The sequence below is a fragment of the Staurois parvus genome, unplaced genomic scaffold (genome assembly GCF_062004578.1).
Source record: "Staurois parvus isolate SC_StPar_1 unplaced genomic scaffold, SC_StPar_1.0 ptg000081l, whole genome shotgun sequence".
Classification (NCBI taxonomy): Eukaryota; Metazoa; Chordata; class Amphibia; order Anura; family Ranidae; genus Staurois; species Staurois parvus.
In genome coordinates, this window is record NW_028317877.1 from 2,798,237 (window position 1) to 2,819,988 (window position 21,752).

The 21,752-nt window shown below is 39.5% G+C and overlaps 1 protein-coding gene across 1 annotated transcript in view; it reads right to left on the reverse strand.

The window, feature by feature from the left end:
• The window catches only part of LOC149468646 (presenilin-2-like), a 48,817-nt gene that overhangs the window by 13,205 nt on the left and 13,860 nt on the right, over window positions 1–21,752 (reverse strand). Inside the window, exons 3-7 of the mRNA XM_089669705.1 lie at window positions 15,632–15,852; window positions 10,651–10,792; window positions 6,123–6,190; window positions 5,327–5,547; window positions 1,463–1,561 (exon numbers count right to left, since the gene is read on the reverse strand). Coding sequence (XP_089525831.1) covers window positions 1,463–1,561; window positions 5,327–5,547; window positions 6,123–6,190; window positions 10,651–10,792; window positions 15,632–15,852 — 751 coding nt within the window. The remainder of the gene's footprint in view (window positions 1–1,462; window positions 1,562–5,326; window positions 5,548–6,122; window positions 6,191–10,650; window positions 10,793–15,631; window positions 15,853–21,752) is intronic.

A 21,752-nucleotide genomic window follows, 5' to 3' on the forward strand; every position in this document is an offset into this window, starting at 1 on the left:
ACAGTGCCTCCAAGATCCCATTGTGAACCCCAAAAGCTATACACATTAAATTTGTTTTTCAATTCCAATAGGTCCAAAGCAGCCAAACTATTAATCAACAACACATTTTGGTTATACACATATACTGTATGTTATGTACATTTGTTTAACCCCTTGACGCCGAAGTAACACAAATATGTGGCCTCACAGAACTGGGCTTTTTTCCATGGGGCCGCATATTTGCGTACCTGTCTTTGTGCTGGGAGCGCGTCGCACGGGGCGTTCCTAGCACAAAGACAGTGGTGTCACTGAGAGCCCCAGGTCCTGTTCTAACGATCGGGACCCGGGACTCCCGATTCCGGGTCACATGATCGCTGTGATAGCCTCTGATTGGCTATCACAATGATCAGTCACTATACAGCCCGGCCCCCTTGTTTTTTTTCTCTCTCTATAAATGGAGAAGAGAGATACACTGTATCTCTCTAACTCCTGGCAGAGAGAGAAAAAAAAATTTTGTAAAAAAAAAAAAAGATAAATATTAAAAAAATAAAATAAAAAATAAAGAAAATTATCTAGATCAAGGTTTGATTTAGTTCAGTGCCAGGGTTAGTGTTTGAGTCAAGGTCAGGATCAAAGGTCAAGGTCAGGATTTAAAAAAAAATTGGTATCAGTGTCAGTTAGTGTCAATGTCAGTGTGTTTTAGTTAAAAAAAAAAAAAAAAAAGACAAAAACAAAATGCACACTATTGTTTCTGGGCTGTACTATGGGTACAAACAACATACACATATATGGTATCGCTGCGATCGCCAAAGCTGGAGAATTTATTTTGGGTTGTTCTTTGGTGACAGGTTATGGTAGCAACAAGAAAGACACAGCTAAATAAAAAAAATGATTTTTTACTATTTTGGGACAGTTTTCCTTTGATAATAAAAAAAAATCAGGAGATATCCATTACCATTTACCACCAAATGAAAGCCCAATTTGTCCTGAAAAAAACAAGGTATAACTCACCTGGATGTACACAGTAGTTGTGATGATATGTACGGTTTTACTAACACATGTCAACGTTGCAAAATTGTGCTTAGGTATTTAGATTTGTTTTACCCTTAGGCGTGAAGGGGTTAATCAAAAGCCTAAGTCAGCTTATCTGCCACTGGAAATATATTTATTGTGCAATATACTATACTATACTTTCCAATAGTCTCATTATTCATGAAGAAGGTTATTGCTATTGCCTTTGCAGTCCACAGAAATAAGAAGGCTGGCCAGAGGCCAGGGACTAGCAGTATTTTTATTTACAGATTAGAACATAGAAAGGAACATATCCCACCAGTGCACACATCGAAGTGTTTATCAGACACAGGTGTATGTTATAGGAAACACTCTTGACTGTCCAGGACAATACAACGCACCCCCTGCATTTAAATCAATTTTAAGTGACATCCTTTCTATGGCAGAATGGTGAAACAGTCTATGTACTTACAGGAATATATTAATGCTGGAAATATAGGCTCATTTCTTTCCTGGGCAGTTTCCACCAGCATTCTGAGAGGGCCCTTTGGACATAATACAGCTAGCAAATCTGTCAGCAAAGACACAATAAGGACATCTATTTATAGAGAAGCTGGTAGGGCTTCAGTTGCAACCATTAAAATAGTAATAAACCCAAAATTGTAACTATTGCAGCTTACTAATCATTAGATGTATTAGCACAATTGATAAATAGATAAATAGTGGGATCTTACCCCCATATGACTGCAAAAAGGGTCAGGAATCTGAGGGATATCTTGGTTAGAAGTGAATTCAAAAGGGTCAGACCAAAATGATGAAAGAAAGTACTCAGCCTAAGAGATGTGTATAGCTGGGGAGAGAGTGATATTTGCCATTTCATTGAATGGGAAAATCAATTTTAATCTATAGATGGAAGCAGCTCATTTTTCACATTAACTCCTTTATCAATTGTGCTACAGGTAGGGTTACATATAAAATTGACTGTCAATGTCGTCTATCATACATAGGAAATACAAAAAGATAGCTAAAGGTCTTAATAGAGCAGCTTTTCTAAACCGATGTGCATGGCAAAAGTAAAAAAAAAACTCTCTCAACTAAGACAGATATTTACAAATAAACATTTTCCCTTGTCGGCTCAGCTTTAGTGCTGCTGGCCTGTTGCTATTTTAAACTGACATTAAAGCTGCACAAGTATTGTGTGCTCTGCGGGCCGCCCGCCTGCATCCTGCCAACCACTGACGTCATTGGTTGCTAAGGACGTGTCGAGCACCCACACAGCTTACTGGGACCATTTCACACAGGTGCTTCTGGGAACTCAAAGTAATGTTCAGCTCCTTGACTGTGTAAGCTGTATGTCTGTATGAGAAGGCCATGCACTATGTGAGGAAGCCAGGGAGAAGGCTGAACTCTGAGCTCTTGGCAGTACAAGGCTTATTGTGGGCATGGGTAACACAGCACAATTGCTTTTCATCTGCCACAGTTTTTTGACTTGGCATCTTGTTTTTTTTTGGGGGGGGGGGTGAGGAGATCCTGAAGTGATAATATTGCTCTATTATACATTTTTACCATCTTTTGCGTGGACTTCGAACTGTGTATGTGTTATTTTATTTTAACTGTATTTATGTAGTGGTTGCTACTGATATGTGAACTCTGTGTTTACAAACTACCTAATTTTGAATACACAGTTCAGAGTTCACTATTTTGTAAAGCAGAGTGCAGTAGTCTGTAAGGCAAAGTTCAGCACTTTGTAACGCAGAGTTCAGTAGTTTGTAAAGGGAGTCCAGTAATTGGTAATGCAAATTTCAGATTTCAGTAGTTTGTAAGACAGAGTTCTCTGCGTTATAAACTTCTTTGTAACTTATGTAACTTAAGAGTTAATTTGCCTTAAGGTCTAGGGCAGGGGTGGGCAACTGTGGCCCTCTAGCTGTTGTAAAACTACAAGTCCCATGAGGCATTGCAAAACTGACAGTTACAAGCATGACTCCCAAAGGCAGAGGCATGAAGGGACTTGTAGTTCACAAACAGCTGGAGGGCCACAGTTGCCCACCCCTGGTCTAGGGAGTATATAAATGTTTGCACACATGGAATAGCTACAGTACATCTGAGGAAATTCAAGTTTGGAAAGAAACGCATTGATGCAGGACTCCTCTCTCTGGGTGTGACTTACCCGCAAAGAGCTGCAGACGAGTGAAGTTGTCAAATACTCTCCAGTTATCTAAGAGCGATGTGAATCTACCTTGTAACACCACTAAAAGGTAGGTGACTGCCTTTGGAACATTAATAGCATGATTAAAAGCTTAACTGTCTAATTAATTATCTGAGGCTTCATGTGTTCCCCAGGTATATATTGTATATGAAAATTGAGAGGAAATAGACTTTTGCCTCACTATGACTCATCCGCTCCAATGACAGGAGGAGAGTCGGCATAACACCCTATACAAGATTAAAGTTGCTGTAAGAAATGTGTAAAGATTGAATCAACTGCATGCATAATTGCATGCTGATTATGGTATTGGTGCCACTAATCTCGTAGTCCTTGATTGATATGGACTTTCAAAAATACTGTGTGTGATCAGTGGAGTATGTGAATAATACTTACTGCACGGATCTTTGCACCATCTATTTATCGGTGTGTGTATGCAGAGGAAGTTAAATCGGCCATACATGGTTCCGTTTTTTGCTTTCAGCCAGCTGATCTTCCCCGCCATAAGAATACACTGATCAGCGAGTGGAAATATACGAACAAGCTTGTTCATGAAAAAAAGTCAATTGATAGATTGACATCTCATGAATGGGAACGGCTATACATAAACTGAAATTCGTCGGTTCCTGCTGAACCAGCTGAATTTGCGGCCAGCTTGAGGCAATTGTGTTTATCTAGAGTGGGTGTGCTCATCTATGTCTGGCTTCTTACAAGCCTACACCAATCATTGCAAAAAAACTGTGAATTACTGAGGTGAAGGAGAGTGAGACAATGGGGTTGATTGACTAAAGGCAAACAGACTGTACACTTTCAAAGTGTAGTTGCTCTAGAACTCAGTAAATGAGGTGAAGCTTTATTTTGTGGGCAGCACAGTGGCTAAGTGGTTAGCACTTCTGCCTGGCAGTACTAGGGTCGTTGGTTTGAACCCCAACCACAGCACTACCTGCCTGGAGTTTGCATGTTCTCCTTGTGCCTGTGTGGGTTTCCTCTGGGTACTCTGGTTTCCTCCCACACTCCAAAGACTTGCTGGTAGGTTAATTGGCTCCTGTCTAAATTGACCCTAGTATGTGTATGTATGAATGTGAGTTAGGGACCTTAGATTGTACGCTCCTTGGGGGTTAGGGAATGATGTGAATGTACAATATATATGTAAAGCACTGCATAAATTGATGGCGCTATATAAATACCTGAAATAAATAAATAAAATAATAATTTTGCAGAAAATACCCACTCATATGCATGGAAAATAAAAAATAGCATTTTTGCTTGCACATGATTAGATGATAGAAGTCAGCAGAGCTTCCCCTCATTTACTAAGCTCTGTGCAACCTGCACAGTCTATTTGCCTTTAGTAAATCAACCCCAAGGTATCTTATCATGCTTCTTTGAATATAAACACAGCTATTAACCCTTGCTTGGGTACACCAAGGCAACAGAAGAATGCAAGGAGTGCTTACATTGTGTTAAATTCATAAGAAGGAAAAGCCAAAGAATATACACTGTAAACGTACAGTGGGAGATTGTATAAATACAGTATATGCTTATTGTGAGACAATAATCTAGGAAAGTGTATCAGATACAAAGTTACTGAACTATGTAACTTCGGAAGGCCATAGATTATTCCACGTTGCAGGAAAGAAAATCGCTTGATTCCCCCATGAACACAGTCAGTGTTGTTGTTTTTGTTGATCTATATGCTTTTTTTATTTGGGCATTTAACAGTTTGCCTGGAGTTCAGCTTTAACTAAATGATAACACAAAAAACAGACATAATAGTTAGTATGCTTTTTCTCTTAGCTTCGTTCCATTTATGTTATTTCACTCTTCACATACAAAAAAGGACTAACAACCAGTGCCATAACCTATGCTACTTGCTTTGGAATTCACAGCTAAAATTTTTCATAATATCGTTGGGCATGAAAATTTACACATTACTTTACCAGGTGTCTACACATCAGATTCAATTCTTATCTGCCCAATATAAGTATCTTGGAGCTATTGAAGCAGAAAACTTTTTTCTGATGTGATTTGATGATGTTAATTTATGGCAAAATGACATAGTAATATACACCAAAAGCATTTGATGGCATTCACCTTTCATAACAATAAAATGACAAATTACAAATTATGTACCGTATACAGATATTGCTCCCAGTATTACCCAGGCCGACCACTCAGGCAAATACTTGATGAAAACAAGAGCCATAAGAGCACTGATCATGATAAGATAAGCCTGTTGTAACTGGAGAGGCCCCTTCCAATGAATACAGATCATGCCCACTGCTCCAAAGTTCCAGATAATCATGATCAAGGTTGGGTAGTCCATCGCTACATTGTAGGTTTTAAAAACTTCCCTATGACAAAAACCAAAAAAAAAAAAAAGAAGAAACATTCCTTTTAGTAAAAAATAAACATTGCTTAATGTTTCAGATACCTTACAAACTGCACAAAATTAGTGATTCAGCCCTATCATTTCTTCACTCCCATATCTTACATCAGTTAACTGGGGAGATTTATTATTATTATTATATAGGATTTATATAGCGCCAACAGTTTGCTCAGCACTTTACAATATAAAGGGAGACAATAGAGCAACAATACAGTTCAATACAAGAGGGTTAGGAGGGCCCTGCTCCTTGGAGCTCACAATCTAGGAGATGCTAGCTACTAAAAAAAAAAACCAACATGCTAGCTACTAAGAAAAACATAACACACACACCTAACAGCAGATGTTTCAGTGTTACAGTGCAGAATATTTTGTATAATTATAGCAGTCATAAGCAACAAATGTTATTGGTAATGCTTGCACTAAATCACTTTCACCTAGCTACTGTATTTCATTAGTACTACTATTTTGGGATATCATCTCTAGGGTATCTGAAATATAAAATATAGTTTCTGTTCAAATGTAAGAATAAATTATACCCACCCAAGATAGATGTAAGTGAACATAAACAGCAGCATTAGAGAGGAAAGAATCAGCCACCCATGAATGAACTAAAAAAAGCAAAAAAAAAAAAAAAACACTGGGAATTATACAGCAAAAATTAAATATCAAAAAGGTGCATACAGTATTTTGCATAAAATATACTATGAATTAGAGGTACATACAGTACTTTATGATTTAGAATGATTTATAATACCATATTTTCCGGCGTATAAGACGACTTTTTTTATACTTAAAAACACACCCCAAAAATCGGGGGTCGTTTTTTACATTGGGTATACAATGTGAACCTTTAGTTCGTTTGGGCCAAGCTGGCTCAAAACGAATGTCCCTAATCTGTCAGCCTGCTGGATGTGCGGTATTACTGTATGTACGGTAGTTTCGGCTACATACAGTATACCGCACTGAGCCAATCGCGGCGAGCAATGTATTCTATTAATTAATTTAGAGCTTGCTTGGATTGACTGAGGTTGTGACATCATCAGCCCACCTCTCTGACTCAGCCAATCCGAGCAGACTCTGTATTCATTAATAGAATACATCGCTCGCCGTGATTGGCGCAGCGCAGTATACAATATGTAGCAGAAGCTACCGTACATACAGTATTACCACAGATTAGAGACGTTCGATTTGAGTCAACTTGGCTCAGTGCGGCAGTCTTATATGGCGAATATAGCCCAATACCTATGTTTTAACTGGAAAGTTAGGGGGTCGTTTTATACACCCAGACGCCTTATACGCCGGCAAATACGGTACACCTCTGTGCTATGGCACAATGCTGTTCTATGGCCACATACAACATGCCCGATTAGCCATGGCGGTTGTAAACGCTGCTTGCACACACAGTGTGCGACCAGCAGCAGCTGCCAGTGGTGGTGGTCAGAATAAGGCTCCATGCACACTGGCTTAAAAAAATGCCAGTGCTTCTGGCAGAAAAAAAAAACGGCTAATTTTGAGCATTTTTGTACTAGTGTTTTCTTACAAAATAAAACCCCAAACAATCTCAAAAACCCAAAACAAAAGGGTTTTTTCTGCCTCTAAACGCTGAGCTTAAAAAATGCTTCCAGACTGCCTAATATGCATGGACACACAGGATAACATTAGTTGCTTCTAGAGGTAAAATGCTAAACTCCTCTAGGAGCAGTGTTTTTTTTTTTTTAAGCCAGTGTGCATGGAGCCTAATACTTTGTACAAATCAATGGCTGGCGCCGCTACTGTTCGCCTATAAACACTCATCTAAGTGTTAACATGCGAATAGAGCACCTGACCAATCATAGATGAGGACAGTGTGCATCCAGGATTTTCACTTCTGCACAGAAACCACCCCTGGCCACTGCAATTCAGCAGTGTGAATGTAGCCTGATTATGATGAAGTACATGCTGAGGGCTGACTTAAAATGACAGTGTCTGTAGGACATACAGGGGATGCATCTCTTCATTACAGAGTAATCCCTGCTTACATGTGAAAATATCAGGTTGAGAACTACTAGTTCATTCAAGTAAGCACTGCATCTGTGCTAAATCGAACTGTAAACTGAGCTCAACTTAAAATGGAACTCCAGCCATAAAGTTTTCCTAGTTTTACATAGAGGGGAAGAGGGTTAGAACCTCTGTCAGGTGTTTATTGCCAGTGAGAAGAGACAGCAGTGCGTTCAATGTCCAAAATATTGTTTTATTTGCAACGTCAGCATGTGGGTGGTAACAATAAATGTTGCATTTTGGACTTTTGAACATCCTTAGTCGTTGCTGTTGTGGTGACAAGTGTTGAGGTGGGATTTCCTCTTAGTTACTGCTCTGTCTCCAGGACAATAAATGCAGAGAATATTTCTAATAGGCTCACAGACAGCTATAATAACCTAAGAGGGGTTTTACAGTGCCTTGAAAAAGTATTCATACCCCTTGAAATTTTACACATTTTGACACATTACAACCAAAAATGTAAATCTATTTTATTGGGATTTTATGTGATAGACCAACACAAAGTGGCACGTAATTGTGAAGTTGAAGGAAAATGATAAATGGTTTTCAACATTTTTTACAAACAAACATCTGAAAAGTTTGGCGTGTATTTGTATTCACCCCCGTGTCAATACTTTGTAGAACCACCTTTCATTGCAATTACAGCTGCAATTCTTTTTGGGGATGTCTCTACCAGCTTTGCACATCTAGAGAGTGAAATGTTTGCCCATTCTTCTTTGCCCAAGCTCTGTCAGATTGGATGGAGAGTGTCTGTGAACAGCAATTTTCATGTCTTGCCACAGATTCTCAATTGGATTTCGGTCTGGACTTTGACTGGACCATTCTAACACATAAATATGCTTCGATCGAAACCATTACATTGTAGCTCTGGCTGTATGTTTAGGGTCGTTGTCCTGCTGGAAGGTGAACCTCTGTCCCAGTCTCCATTTTTTTGCAGACTAACAGGTTTTCTTCTAAGACTGCCCTGTATTTGCCTCCATCCATCTTCCCATCAATACTGACCAGCTTCCCTGTCCCTGCTGAAGAAAAACATTCACACAACATGATGCAGTCACCACCATGTTTCACAGTGGGGATGGCGTGTTCAGGGTGATGTGCAGTGTTCGTTTTCCGCCACACATAGCGTTTTGCTTTCAGGCCAAAAAGTTCAATTTTGGTCTCATCTGACCAGAGCACCTTCTGCCACATTTGCTGTGTTCCCCACGTCTATCACATAAAATCCCAAAACCATGCATTTACATTTTTGTTTGTAACATGACAACATTTAGAAAGTTTCATGGGGTATGAATACTTTTGCAAGGCACTGTAAATCCAAATATTTTTTATACTGAGAATAATGTTATATGGTATACAAGCATCTGCACATTGCATAAATACAGAAATGTCATACAAGTGACGTAAGGGTAGTGGTGATAAATACAGGAGTTTTATAGCATGTTTTAGTGGGGTATTTTGGCTGAGAAGGGTTTTAACCATATACCACGACTATATGAATATATGTTCTCTGTAATCCTCTGCATCCAGCCCCGTGTACATCTTCATTGGATTAGTAGGAGCACAGCTGATGTCTAGGCTTCCTGCATTAACAATTTAATTTAAAGTGGTTGTAAACCTCACACATGAAATATGAACAAAGCATATCCCTCTATAGTGTGTACTTGTGTCAATTAAAAGCACTAAGTGTTATTTCTGTCTGCTGCTTTGTTCTTCTGCTATCAGCATGAATCACTTCTGACAAGTTTTCTTGACACCAAGAGAAAAATGGTGACAGCTGAGGGACCTCCAGCAGATTGACAGCCTCTGCTTGTTTCCTGTGAGCTGTGTGGAGCGGGGTGCATCTTTTCCCTCCAATCAGCTCCCAGAGCTCTCTTCACTGAGCTCTGCAAAGTATAATTTTAGCTCTCTGCCCCCTTTTTCTAAACTCTCAGATAAGCTTTATATATTCTGGACTTTGAACAGCTGTACAGAAGAGAAGACTACAGATAAACAGGTATGACTTATGTAGGAGGATTTGTTTCATCTCTTTGTATCACCTGAGGCCAGTCGCTATGCTGGCTACATGTAAAGGTTTACTCCTACTTTAATCTTAAAAAATAGGTTTGAATTTGATTAGTGGCTGTTAAATGCGCCTTAAAGTGGTTCAAAAGGCAGAAATTTTTTTTTCTTTTACCTAATGTATTCCATGCTCGAGTGCCCCCATAGAAGAATCTTGCTATTGGGGGTATTCGGCTGGGGGGAGGAGCAAGGACTGCCAGCTGGGGACCCAAAAAGAACAGGATCAGGGCTACTCTGTGCAAAACCACTGCACAGAGCAGGTAATTATGATATGTTTGTTATTTATTTTTTTAATTCCAACCTTTAGAATCACTTTACGCTGTCCATACATAAGTAGATTTTCAAACAAACATTTGTATGAACATTCGTATGTAAACCCTTATCAGTGCACTCCATGACGAATGTCATTCAAAAGTACTTTAAAATTGTGTTTGCTTTTAACATCACATTTTGGAATGTTCCTATTTCGCGTTTTCTTGCGTGTTTTTCACGCAATAACGCACATCACACATAGGGCAGTCTATTCACTTGAATGGGCTTCCCTACACATCACAAATGCCCAAAGAATCTCCTGTACTTCATTTGGAGCGGAGCATGGCGCTTTTTTTTACCGCTTTTTTCAGTGAACCCTCGCTGGGATCCCCACATGTAATCACGGAAGGCCTTATCTGTGAATAAGGCCTTAACATGTAACTGCCTGATTATTTTAAACTTTTTATATTATTAGATGAAACATGCATTAAACAAACATTCTGCATATGTAAATGTGAATAAAAGTCAGGCAAGACCAGCTGACACAAAGTTTGTAACCTACCCACAACAAAAGTACAAACTATTACTGAAAAACGTTTAACTGTAAATTGGTTTAGGGCCTACGTCCTAAATCGGAAGAAATATAAATTCTATTTAATAATTCACTGAATAATCTTTATGCATTATTATTTGGGAAAAAATGAATGAAATAAAGGTATCTTACCTTATAGCAGCGATATTTGTATAATAAAACAAGAAACACTGTCATCACAAGGATAACACTTATCATTATAATTGTATTCAGAACAGAATTCAGAAGTCGCTGCCCGACTGAGGTTGTATCTTCTGAAAAAGGTGTATAGATTCTAAAAGCAAAAACAAATTAACAAAATGACTAATGCACCCCATCATACTTAAAATATTTTTGAGAATATAAATCATTCACCAAGGCAGTACAAGGAAAGATGTGCAAGGCATATCCATTGCAAAAAGATTTACTGTAATTACACTGTGCTTAGATCAATGGTGTTAATGTGACAAACTGTTTAAATAACTAAAGTCTTAAAGTCAGTTTTGCTGGCATCACTGCTAGTTGAAGACTTTTAATTTAATTCCAGTAAAGTATAAATGAACACATAATTTAAAGAGATAGCAAGACAAAGGAATATTATTACCTTTAGCTACATCTGATTCCTTAAATGCTGACCAAAATCCACTTTTATTACCTTAAGCCCTGGTTCACACTGGATGCGACTTGGCATGCGATTTGCACGCCCTGCAACTTGCAAATTGCATGCCAAGTTGCACCCTATTGTCCACAATTGTAGCGGTCATATTGGTGCGGTTCTGACTTGGTCAGAGCCAAACCAATTTCAAGTAGTGCATGTACGACTTTTGCTGCAATTTGCATAGACATGTGTATCAGATGTCTTGCATATTGCACCTGAAATTGGTGGGTCCCCCAACTTTGAAATCGTGCAACATTACTGTAAGTCGCACGATTTCAAAGTCAGGCTTGATGTGAACGGAGGGTAAATGCAAAAATGGAAATACGTATTTATTAACATAACAAACATGTACTTACCTGCTCTGTGCAGTGGATTTGCACAGAGTAGCCCTACGCCTCCTCTTCTGGGTCCCCCACCAGCACTCCTGGCTCCTCCTCTGCTCTGTGTGCCTCAATAGAAAGCCGCTTGCTGTGAGAGCGCATGTGTGTGCTCACTGCCAAGCTGTGTGTGTCTATAAAGCCGCACCCCATAGACAACTATTTACTGCACTTACTGGGCGCACACTATTAATGAACTAAATAAAAATGCAATGCCCACTTATTCTGCAACCCCCACCCCATGTAAAAACATAGAAACAGCAATTAAAACAACAAAAACATTCCTTTAGTTGGCACCCAGCGAGGGTAATGGACGTCTGGTGAAATCCTGATAAAGCCGAGGATCCCCAACATAGTGTTGGAGCATATCCTTGCATGATTTGGAATACTCAGCTTTCCAAGGATCTTGTTTAAACAAAAAAAATAAGTAATGACCTCTCCTTTTTTTTTACATTGAGGATCTAAAGGATAAGCAGCTTTGCATTTAATACAAGTTGGATTACAGCTGAATAAAGATGTGTAAAGATATTTACCAAAACTGACAATGGCTAATAAAAGCACCAATAAACCACATATAAATTGTAAAGAACAGAATGTGTGACATCTTTGGATTGGTTACACTTATTCTGTGCCTGAATCTGGATCTAAACAGTAAACACTGATCATCCTGCAAACTAGGCTTGTCCATATGCTATCTACATCTGCTAAGTATGAAAATCTGAGGATTCAGAGCCAGTGAAAATATTGTCAAGTGACTAAAAGAATGAAGTGCTTTATTAGTGCATTTATTAATGTTTTGCATTGGAGCCAGCAAAGCATTGAAAGCACAATCAGTTCATCAGTAACTTAGGTTACAGGGATGGAGGAAGTATCAATGGACTACAAGTGCAGTGATGGCATTGCACTTGTGCATCATTGAGATCTACAGGTCCTTCTATCGTAATGGCAGAAGGGACCTGTAGTCTTCCATTGACAGATCCCTGTGAATGAATATGTGAACGTATGCTGCAGCGATGTGTACAGAACCTCGCACAGCGATGCCAAAATAGTAAGAAATAATACAATGCAGTAATTCAGGTAACATGGGGGGTGGTGGGTGGAGTGGTTTTGGAGGGATGCGGAATGTGACCATGTTTCATGCTACAGCCTGAGTATTGATATAATGTGAAACATGATCATAAAAGTGGAATTCTGCCTTTAAAGCTTCATGAAAGGTCTGCTTACTTAGTGTGTCCCCTCCCCCACCTCAAAACACTGGAAATAAAGGTAGGGAGAAAAGTCACCTGGGCGGGGGTGGGGGGGGGGGTGGTGAGGTGATATACAGTACCTACTCCCCCCCCCCCCAATTTCTGAACTGCAGTGGGTGATGTCACCATCCTTCCAGTGAATGCCCAGGAAATGTGGAGTTGCCCAAATCTTGTGAGAAGATGCTACAGCATAGTGCAGTAGCATTATCTCATGAGATCAGAACTGCTTGACATTCACCAGAATCTTGCTGGAAGGACAGGGACATCACTCTTGCCCAGGCATAGCAGGGGTCAGGTATGCATATTAACCCCATTCTAGCCTAAGGGTAAAACAAATGTTAATGCCTAAGCACAATTTTGCAGCGTTGACATGTGTTAGTAAATCCGTACAGATCATTACAACTACTTTGTACATCCAGGTGAATTATACCATATTTTTTTCCAAGACAAATTGGGCTTCCATTTGGTAGTGAATGGTAATGGATATCTCCTGATTTTTTTTTATTATCAAAAGAAAAATTGGCCCAAAATAGCAAAAAAAAAAATAAAAGATTAAAAATTAAAATCTGTATATTTCGTTTTACTACCATAACCTACCACCAAAGAACAACCCACAATAAACTCTCCTGCTTCTGACGATTTCAGCATTGCCACCTATGGGTATATTATTTGTTGTTTGTACCCGTAGTACAGCCCAGAATCCACAGTGCACATTTTGCTATTTTTTTTTGTCCTACCTAAAACACACTGACATAATACTGAAAAAAAACCATCCTGAAATCCTGCCCAAAATATACTGACCCTAACTTTTGACCCAAACAATAACCTAGATCAAACCTTGATCTAGGTATTTTTTCTATATTTTATAGAATATACATATTTTAAATATTTATTTATTTTACCCACTGTTGTCCCCTCCAGTTCCTTTCTACCTTTTCAATACCCCAAAAATTAAGACAACTGGGATCTTTTCTGTGGTAATCTCTAAAATTTTTAGAGAAACTGTGGCTTTTTACACTTTTCTTAAAATTAAACATGCTCCCTTAACCTCACTTTGAGCTGTCTGGATGTCCTAACTACATACTGAATCTTACATGGACATTCCAGCATAAAAATAATTCCTTTCGAAGTGCATGTAGGTTGGACATCCAGATATCTCTAAGTGAGGTTAAGGGAGCACGTTAATAGTATTAAGAAAGGGTTCACAAAAACAATGTCTCTAAACATTTTAGAGATTACCAAGGAAAAGATCCCATTTGTCTTCACTTTTGGGGTATTGAAAAGGTAGAAAGGAATAGGAAGGGAGGTAACTATGTGAGCAGCCTAAGTCATTGAGAATCCTACTGGATTTATGAGACTCAGATTCTATCCCCAAAATGTCATAATGTTGATTTTGATTTGAACAGTTTTATTAGTGATCGCTAATTCTGCATCCCCCTTGTTTAATTTTTATTGTTTTTTTATTATTATTTATTTCCTATTTTAGTTTATATCATTAATTCATTTTACATTTGCAGGTATTAATTAAAAGTGGGATAATATTGATGGATTGTAAAGATGTAGTTTATGTGCATGAATATAAAGGTGGCCACGAGATTATAAGCATTTTTTATATATTTTTCATCTGTTCGTCTAGTGTCCCTGTGCATGGAAGTTATTTATTGTATATTTGAGGCTGGTTCCTCACTTTGGGCTACTCTGCGTTCTGGTCCCTGAGGTTGTTTACACAAGTTGCCATTGGACCGTCGGGGATCGCATAAAACATCGGGGAATGGCATCAGCTCCACGCCTACTGAGGAAGTCCCGCCTTTGAACGTAATGCGTGTAGGGGGTAGAGCTTCACATCTGATGTCATCCCGCAGCCATCTTGCTGACTTGTGCCCAGCTTGTGTATGCCTGTCACATTGCACTATTGAGTGTAAGTGTTATCCATGTTTTAGCAGTAAAATTGTTTAAACAGTGCGCAATATGGGCTGCTTTTTCTTTTATATGAGAGATGTAAATTCTAGAGGTGAAAATGGAGGAATAAAAGCAGCATCCAGATTGTGAACATATGCCCTTAAAGGGAAACGCTTCCGACCTTCTTTTAGCTCAGGGGTCATTTCCTTAAGGTGAGAGGCCAGTTTGGCTAGTGGAGAATTTTTTTTACAATGGTGATATTGGTGACGATGTTAAAGAATTTACATACCATCACTGGTTAAGTTATTGTACTTTTCAGAAGAATTGGTTATTAACTGATTTTCAGACACTGGGATTCACATTTACTGTGGATGCTTATGGACAATTTGTTTGGACTGATTATTGCTTTTGGTTGCGCCGCACTGTTTTATTTGTACATTTTATTGGGGCGTGATGTGATAGCCTTCAGTGTTTAACTTTGCATCCATTCTTTCATCAATACTGATTATGGTTATTTTTTTGTCATATTCAGTATTGGAGGTGGGTAATTGTGCAGATTTATTCACAAAGGTTTTACTCCTTTATGTCTAGACTACACTTTTATACAACTTATAATTGGCCAAACCAGATATGTCCAGGCATCTACTAGATAGATTTTCTTTTACTTAGGGAGCATTTACTACTTAGGCAACATAACTAGGCAAATATATTGATTTCTAACCAATATTTCTAGCATTTTCTCCAAACTGAGAGACAATTTAAATCATCTTTCAATATAACAGAAATTGATGATTTGTTTCTAATCTTTTTTCCTATTTACTCATTTTTTATTTTCTCTATCTTTACTTCCTTCTTTTAGAGTTTAACACTGCAACCATATATATGCTTCAGCTGAAGTATTTTACAGTCTTTTTCCCCTTTTATGGAAAATTTTTATATAAAAAAGTACTCACAACTGTCCATTTTTTTCGGTGTAGAAGCTGACAGATTTAATTGTAGCTACAACGACCACCATGCAGAGAGTAACTGGGACAAACAGCATTATGACATGCTTGGCACCATATTTAAGAGTCAGTTCTTCCTCATCAGTGTCCACGGGGACTTGTCTGTCAGAGGGAACAGACGTTGCTCCATTTGCTGCATCACTAGCTTGAGCACTGCTGGTATAGTGTTTCTGTGGAAGAAAAAAGGCTTGTAATCAGTGCAAGAACACAACTGATTGACATTTAGAAGTACTTATTGGATACAAATGACAAAATCCCATGAAGCACAATGCCCTCCAGCCTGTGACTGTACAGTGAAGCAGAAGCAGCACAGTGATTTACTGATCTCTCTGTCACTCTGCGTTGGATGGGACAACAGCACACAGTGAGGGATGCAAGCCTCCCACTCAGCTGGCAGCCTAAGAAGCTGAAGACTTTTCAGCTGGTGTAGCTCTATAAAAGAGTGAAGATCGGAATGATCAGTGCCAGGACTGATATTATTTCTACCCTTTTACATGGTGACAGGTTTCTTTTATTATTTTTTTAACTGCCAAAATTGCTTAAAGAGCCCCTGTCATCAATGTAAATTGCAGGTAAAAGCACAGAAAAAAATATTTAAATGCTTACTTGCATCTGAGGTTACCTTTGAATTTGCTAGTAAATATAAAAGTGGAACTGTAATTGGAAGAAAAAAAAAAAAAAAAAAAGAAGAAATTGTGAACAAGCGGGTTTTCTAATGCATAAGAGAGATGCCATGTCTTGCCTTAATGTCTCCTGAAGATTTTACCCCCTTCAGGACCAGGCCATTATTGGCTATTTGGCACTGCACTACTAACTGCCAATTGTGCAGTCATGCAGCACTGTAACCAAATGTAATTTATATTTTTTTTCACACAAATTGAGCTTCTTTTGGTGGTATTTGATCACCACTGAGTTTTTTATATTTATATTATTATATTACACAGTCCAGCCGCCTGATTGCTGATCTCTGCAATTTGTCATCAGTTCTCTGGAGATCCTCCACGCTGACCTACATGCTCATTCTACATTGAAGACAGTGAGTGCATTACTTTTTTCTTTCCTTTTTTACCTAACAGCCTTTATTTAGATAAGTGTTCCCTTTCTCTGTTTATACTTTCATCAGTACTAATAATATACATGGTCACTGCACTAATGACACTGGCTGGGAAAGGGTTAACTAATCTAGAGGCAATCAAGGGGTTAATTGTGTACCTAACAATTGTAATATGTGCTGCTTTTTATTACAGATTGATTTCTTTTCCCTGCTTTGCGATTGTTCCCTCTGTATAGAGCCTTGTGTTCGTCAACACAGGGCTCTGCATGTGAGTAATGCCTTCTCACCCAATGTAAAATGGGCGAAGATGGGTACCCGGAAAAGGACTGACTAAAAAGTTCAGTGGACGGTAAGGGAGTTCCAGGCCACTCCAGCACTGGGGTGGAGGTAAATAAAGTTCTGCTTTATTTATTCCAGGAGAGTCCATTCTGTAGCACAGTGCTCTGTCTCCTATTCTGAGAGTGTCTAATTAAGCTGATCATACTCTGTAGTGAAACACAAAAAAAAATAAAATAAAAACAGATTCCTCCATTCCCACAAACAAGGTGACTAGAAGAGTCCCCCTATTAGGACATTGTATTCTGACAGAGGCATGCCATCAGTGGCTAAACAATTAATTTCTGTCAAGCGAGGGAACCCACACGCTGATTGAAATTCGTTGCATCCCTTTTGGACTGGCTGAATTTCAGTCAGCATATGACCACTTTACTGCCTCTGCTAGCTAAGCTCCTAGGCACCCCTCCCCCATTAAAATAATGGTCTGGCACAAGAGTGTCCTTATTGGTGCACCAGTTAAAAGAAAAAAAACATGCGGTCATAAAAGATTTGCCTCTGATTATGCAAAATGTCTGACAGTCACCTGTGAGGCTAGAAGAAGGGAGAATGCTGAGGAATTGTCACTTGTATGGAATTGTTTTAATACACTAAATTGTGCTAATTATTCCCTGTTAAGACAGCCATACTTTATCAACCTAGAGTTTAGCTTTAAAATATAAATGTATATATCACAAATGGAGTTATGCATTAATTAAAAATCATGAAAATTGTATTTTTGGTTTACTTGTAAATTCCTTTTCTTGGTGTACATCACAGGACACTATCTTCATCTCCATTACAATGGGGATATGCTGCCACCTTCAGGTGTGTGGGCATCAACAAAAAAGAGAGGAAATCCCTCCTAGACATAACCCCTCCCCTCTTCAGCAAGGTTTCAGTTTTTTGTAGCAAGCCATAAACCTCTAAGGCAGAGAGGTGGGATCCCTGTCTCCAGTGATATACTTACCTGAAAAGGATTTTACAGGAAAGCCAAAAATCCCACTTTCTATACTGTACAGCCCAGGACACAGGGTAGCTTCATCGTATTCATTTATGATAGGGATGTCCCAAAGCACTAAATATGAGAGAAGGGCAACATGACAAGCCCCAAGCAAGTAAATTGGAATAGGTTAGAACCTAAGTCACTAGCAAAAAAACCGAAGCCTTGCCCATTGGGGAGGAGTTATACCTAGAAGGGGATAACTGGATTTTTTCTACATACTTACCTGTAAAATCCATTTCTTGGGAGTACATCACAGGACACAGAGCAGGCTATTCATGACTATGTGGGTTATAGGCCACCTATAGGTTAATGGACACTGAACGACCAGAGAGGAGGTCCTCCCCTAAATAACCCCTCCTATACAGGAAGTACCTCAGTTTTTGTAGCAAGCAATGACATTCCAGAAAGAGGGGTAGGACCTCTGTGTCCCGTGATGCACTCCAAGAAATAGATTTTACAGGTAACTATGTAGAAAAAAAATCAAATTTTCTTTATCATACATCACAGGACACAGAACAGGCTATTCATGACTATGTGAGATGTCCAAAAGCAATAAAAAATTTGACGGAAGGGTGACATCATGATAGCCATCGTCAATAATCCCTTAGGACCAACTCAGCTGTCCGTAAAACACTGCGGTCAAAGGCAGAATTATCTGCGACTCTGACATCCACCTGGTAGAACCTTGTGAATGTGTGAACCGAAGACCATGTAGTTGCCTTGCAAACCTGAGCCACTGATGCCTGATGGCGGATTGCCAAAGATGCCCCCACACTCCTGGTGGCGTGTGCCTTCACCCGAAAGGGTGGGACCTTATCTTTCAATCCACATGCTTGAATGATCAATTGGCAGATCCAATGAGAAATAGTCCCTTTGATGCCCCCTGCCACTTCCTAGGCCCCTCTGGCAGCACAAATAGAGCATCTGACCTCCTGACCTGTGCTGTCGCCTTCAAGAAGACCCTTACAGCACGAACCACATCCAAAGTATGCAGAGATCTTTTTCTTGCTGACTGAGGCCTAGGAAAGAATGAAGGCAGAACTATGATTGAGATGAAAACCAAAAACCGCCTTTGGTAAAAAGCACAGGTGAGGTTGCAACGCCACCTTATGATGCAAAACCAGAAATGGTTCTCTGCAAGATAGAGCTGCCAGCTCCGACACCCTTCTTGCAAAAGTGAAACACCTTACAAGTCAACAGAACCAGTGGAATCTCTCCAATAGGTTCAAGTGGTGGCTTTTGCAAACCCTCCAAAACCAAGTTCAGGTCCCAAGGACACAAAGGCAACCTGACAGGAGAAGCCATACGAATCACTCCTTGTACAAAAGTGCAGACCAAAAAGTGAGACACAATGGGCCTCTGTTAAAAATAGCTAATGCTAAAACATGGTCCTTACTGGTACCAACAGCCAAATTCTACTGCAACCCTGTTTGAAGAAACAACATAATCCTGCCAATCACGTACTTCCATGGGTCCCATTTGTGAACCTCACACCAGGCAATGTAAGCCTTCCAGGCTCTGTAACAAATGTTCTTAGAAACGTCCCTTCTAGCATCCAACAAGATGGGGATCACAGAATCCAATATTCTCCTATCCTTCAGGATCTCGGTTTCAATAGCCACGCCATCAATTTTAGTGACTGTAAAGCTGGGTGCAATATAGGACCTTGAGACAACAGGTCTGGCCAATACGCCAGGTCGTCTACTGCCATCTTCACTATGACCGCGTACCGGGCCCTCCTGGGCCAGACTGGAGCAATCAGTATCACCGGAACAGACTCCTCCCGAATCCTGCGTAGGAGGCGCTGCAGCAGTTGAATTGGAGGAAAGGCATAAATCAGTGAGGACTGGTGCCAAGGAATCACTAAGGCATCTATCCCTGCCAAATGAGGGTCCCTTACTCTGAACACAAAAAGACCAACCTTGGCAAATTTCCTGGAAAACACCGAGATGCAAAGCCCATTCCCTTGGAATCAACTGCCGGCGACTGAGATAATCCACCTGCCAATTTTCCACACCTGGAATGAACACTGCCGACAGACTTGGAACTCATCTCTCTGCCCAGGTCAGAATGTAGTTCACCTCCTTCTGGGGACCTCAACTCCAGGTTCCGCCCTGGTGGTTGATGTATGAGACTGATGTGGCATTGTCTGACTGACGTTTTTTGGGGGGGATGGAGCAGGTACCTAATTTTGTCAGGTACCCGTTCCCATTTCCTCTGAAATTGCCCATGTAATTGTTTCCAGAAAATCTCCTTCCCCCACTCGCAGATTCCAGGTTCAGGCTGCGGTTTCCCACAGTAAACATTCTGGTGCCAGGAATAGTGGTGTGACCCTCCTGCGCTCCAAGTGTGTATTTAAAAAAACTAAAAGATAATAAATCAAATAAATATGTGTATAAATCCCAAAGGGAGCTGCTAGCATTAAATCATATACCAGTGATCAAGTAAATATAAAACATAAGAAATGCTGCGCTACATTCAAATCAAAACAAATTGTGAATGTGGGATCCCAAAATATCAAATCAAAAAATGTGACAATATTAACAATACAGGTCTATGCGTGCTTGCTGATAATACCAAAATCCAATAAATCACTCAAAAAAATGTGAAAACACAAAAAACTATATCCATATGTATGCGCATAAACCAAACATACACATAAATATAATTAAATCACTCGTGCCTATTGTGAAGTGAAAAAATAACCATATTAATAGTGCACACAAACTTATATCTCAAAGTCCAAAAAAATATAAAGTATTGTTGGTGAACAAAACAGTAAGCGGTGCTTCCAAATAATACTGTTAGTGACCACAGGTGAAAACTCGTGCAGGTTTCTGGGTATATATAGATCTACGAATCCAACCACCTTCTGGATTAGCCTCTCACCTCATCCCTTCGACCCTTGCGGATCAAAGAGCAGTAGTGGATCCCTCTCACAGATCCTCCAGGCACCAAAACACTCCAAAGACCGCTTTCAGGATAACTATTCCCACTACGGCTCTTCTCCAGGAAAAGATGTAATATCAATCTCTCAGAATGAGACAAAGGAATCCTCCCATAGTGTAGTATATTTAATTATACCATAGGAACATGTAACATTAAAACTTACGTAGCAGCCAGTCCAAACTAAAGCCTCATGCTTTCAGATGAGGATATATCTGTTGGGTGTCACCCAACAGATATATCCTCATCTGAAAGCATGAGGCTTTAGTTTGGACTGGCTGCTACATAAGTTTTAATGTTACATGTTCCTATGGTATAATTAAATATACTACACTATGGGAGGATTCCTTTGTCTCATTCTGAGAGATTGATATTACATCTTTTCCTGGAGAAGAGCCGTAGTGGGAATAGTTATCCTGAAAGCGGTCTTTGGAGTGTTTTGGTGCCTGGAGGATCTGTGAGAGGGATCCACTACTGCTCTTTGATCCGCAAGGGTCGAAGGGATGAGGTGAGAGGCTAATCCAGAAGGTGGTTGGATTCGTAGATCTATATATACCCAGAAACCTGCACGAGTTTTCACCTGTGGTCACTAACAGTATTATTTGGAAGCACCGCTTACTGTTTTGTTCACCAACAATACTTTATATTTTTTTGGACTTTGAGATATAAGTTTGTGTGCACTATTAATATGGTTATTTTTTCACTTCACAATAGGCACGAGTGATTTAATTATATTTATGTGTATGTTTGGT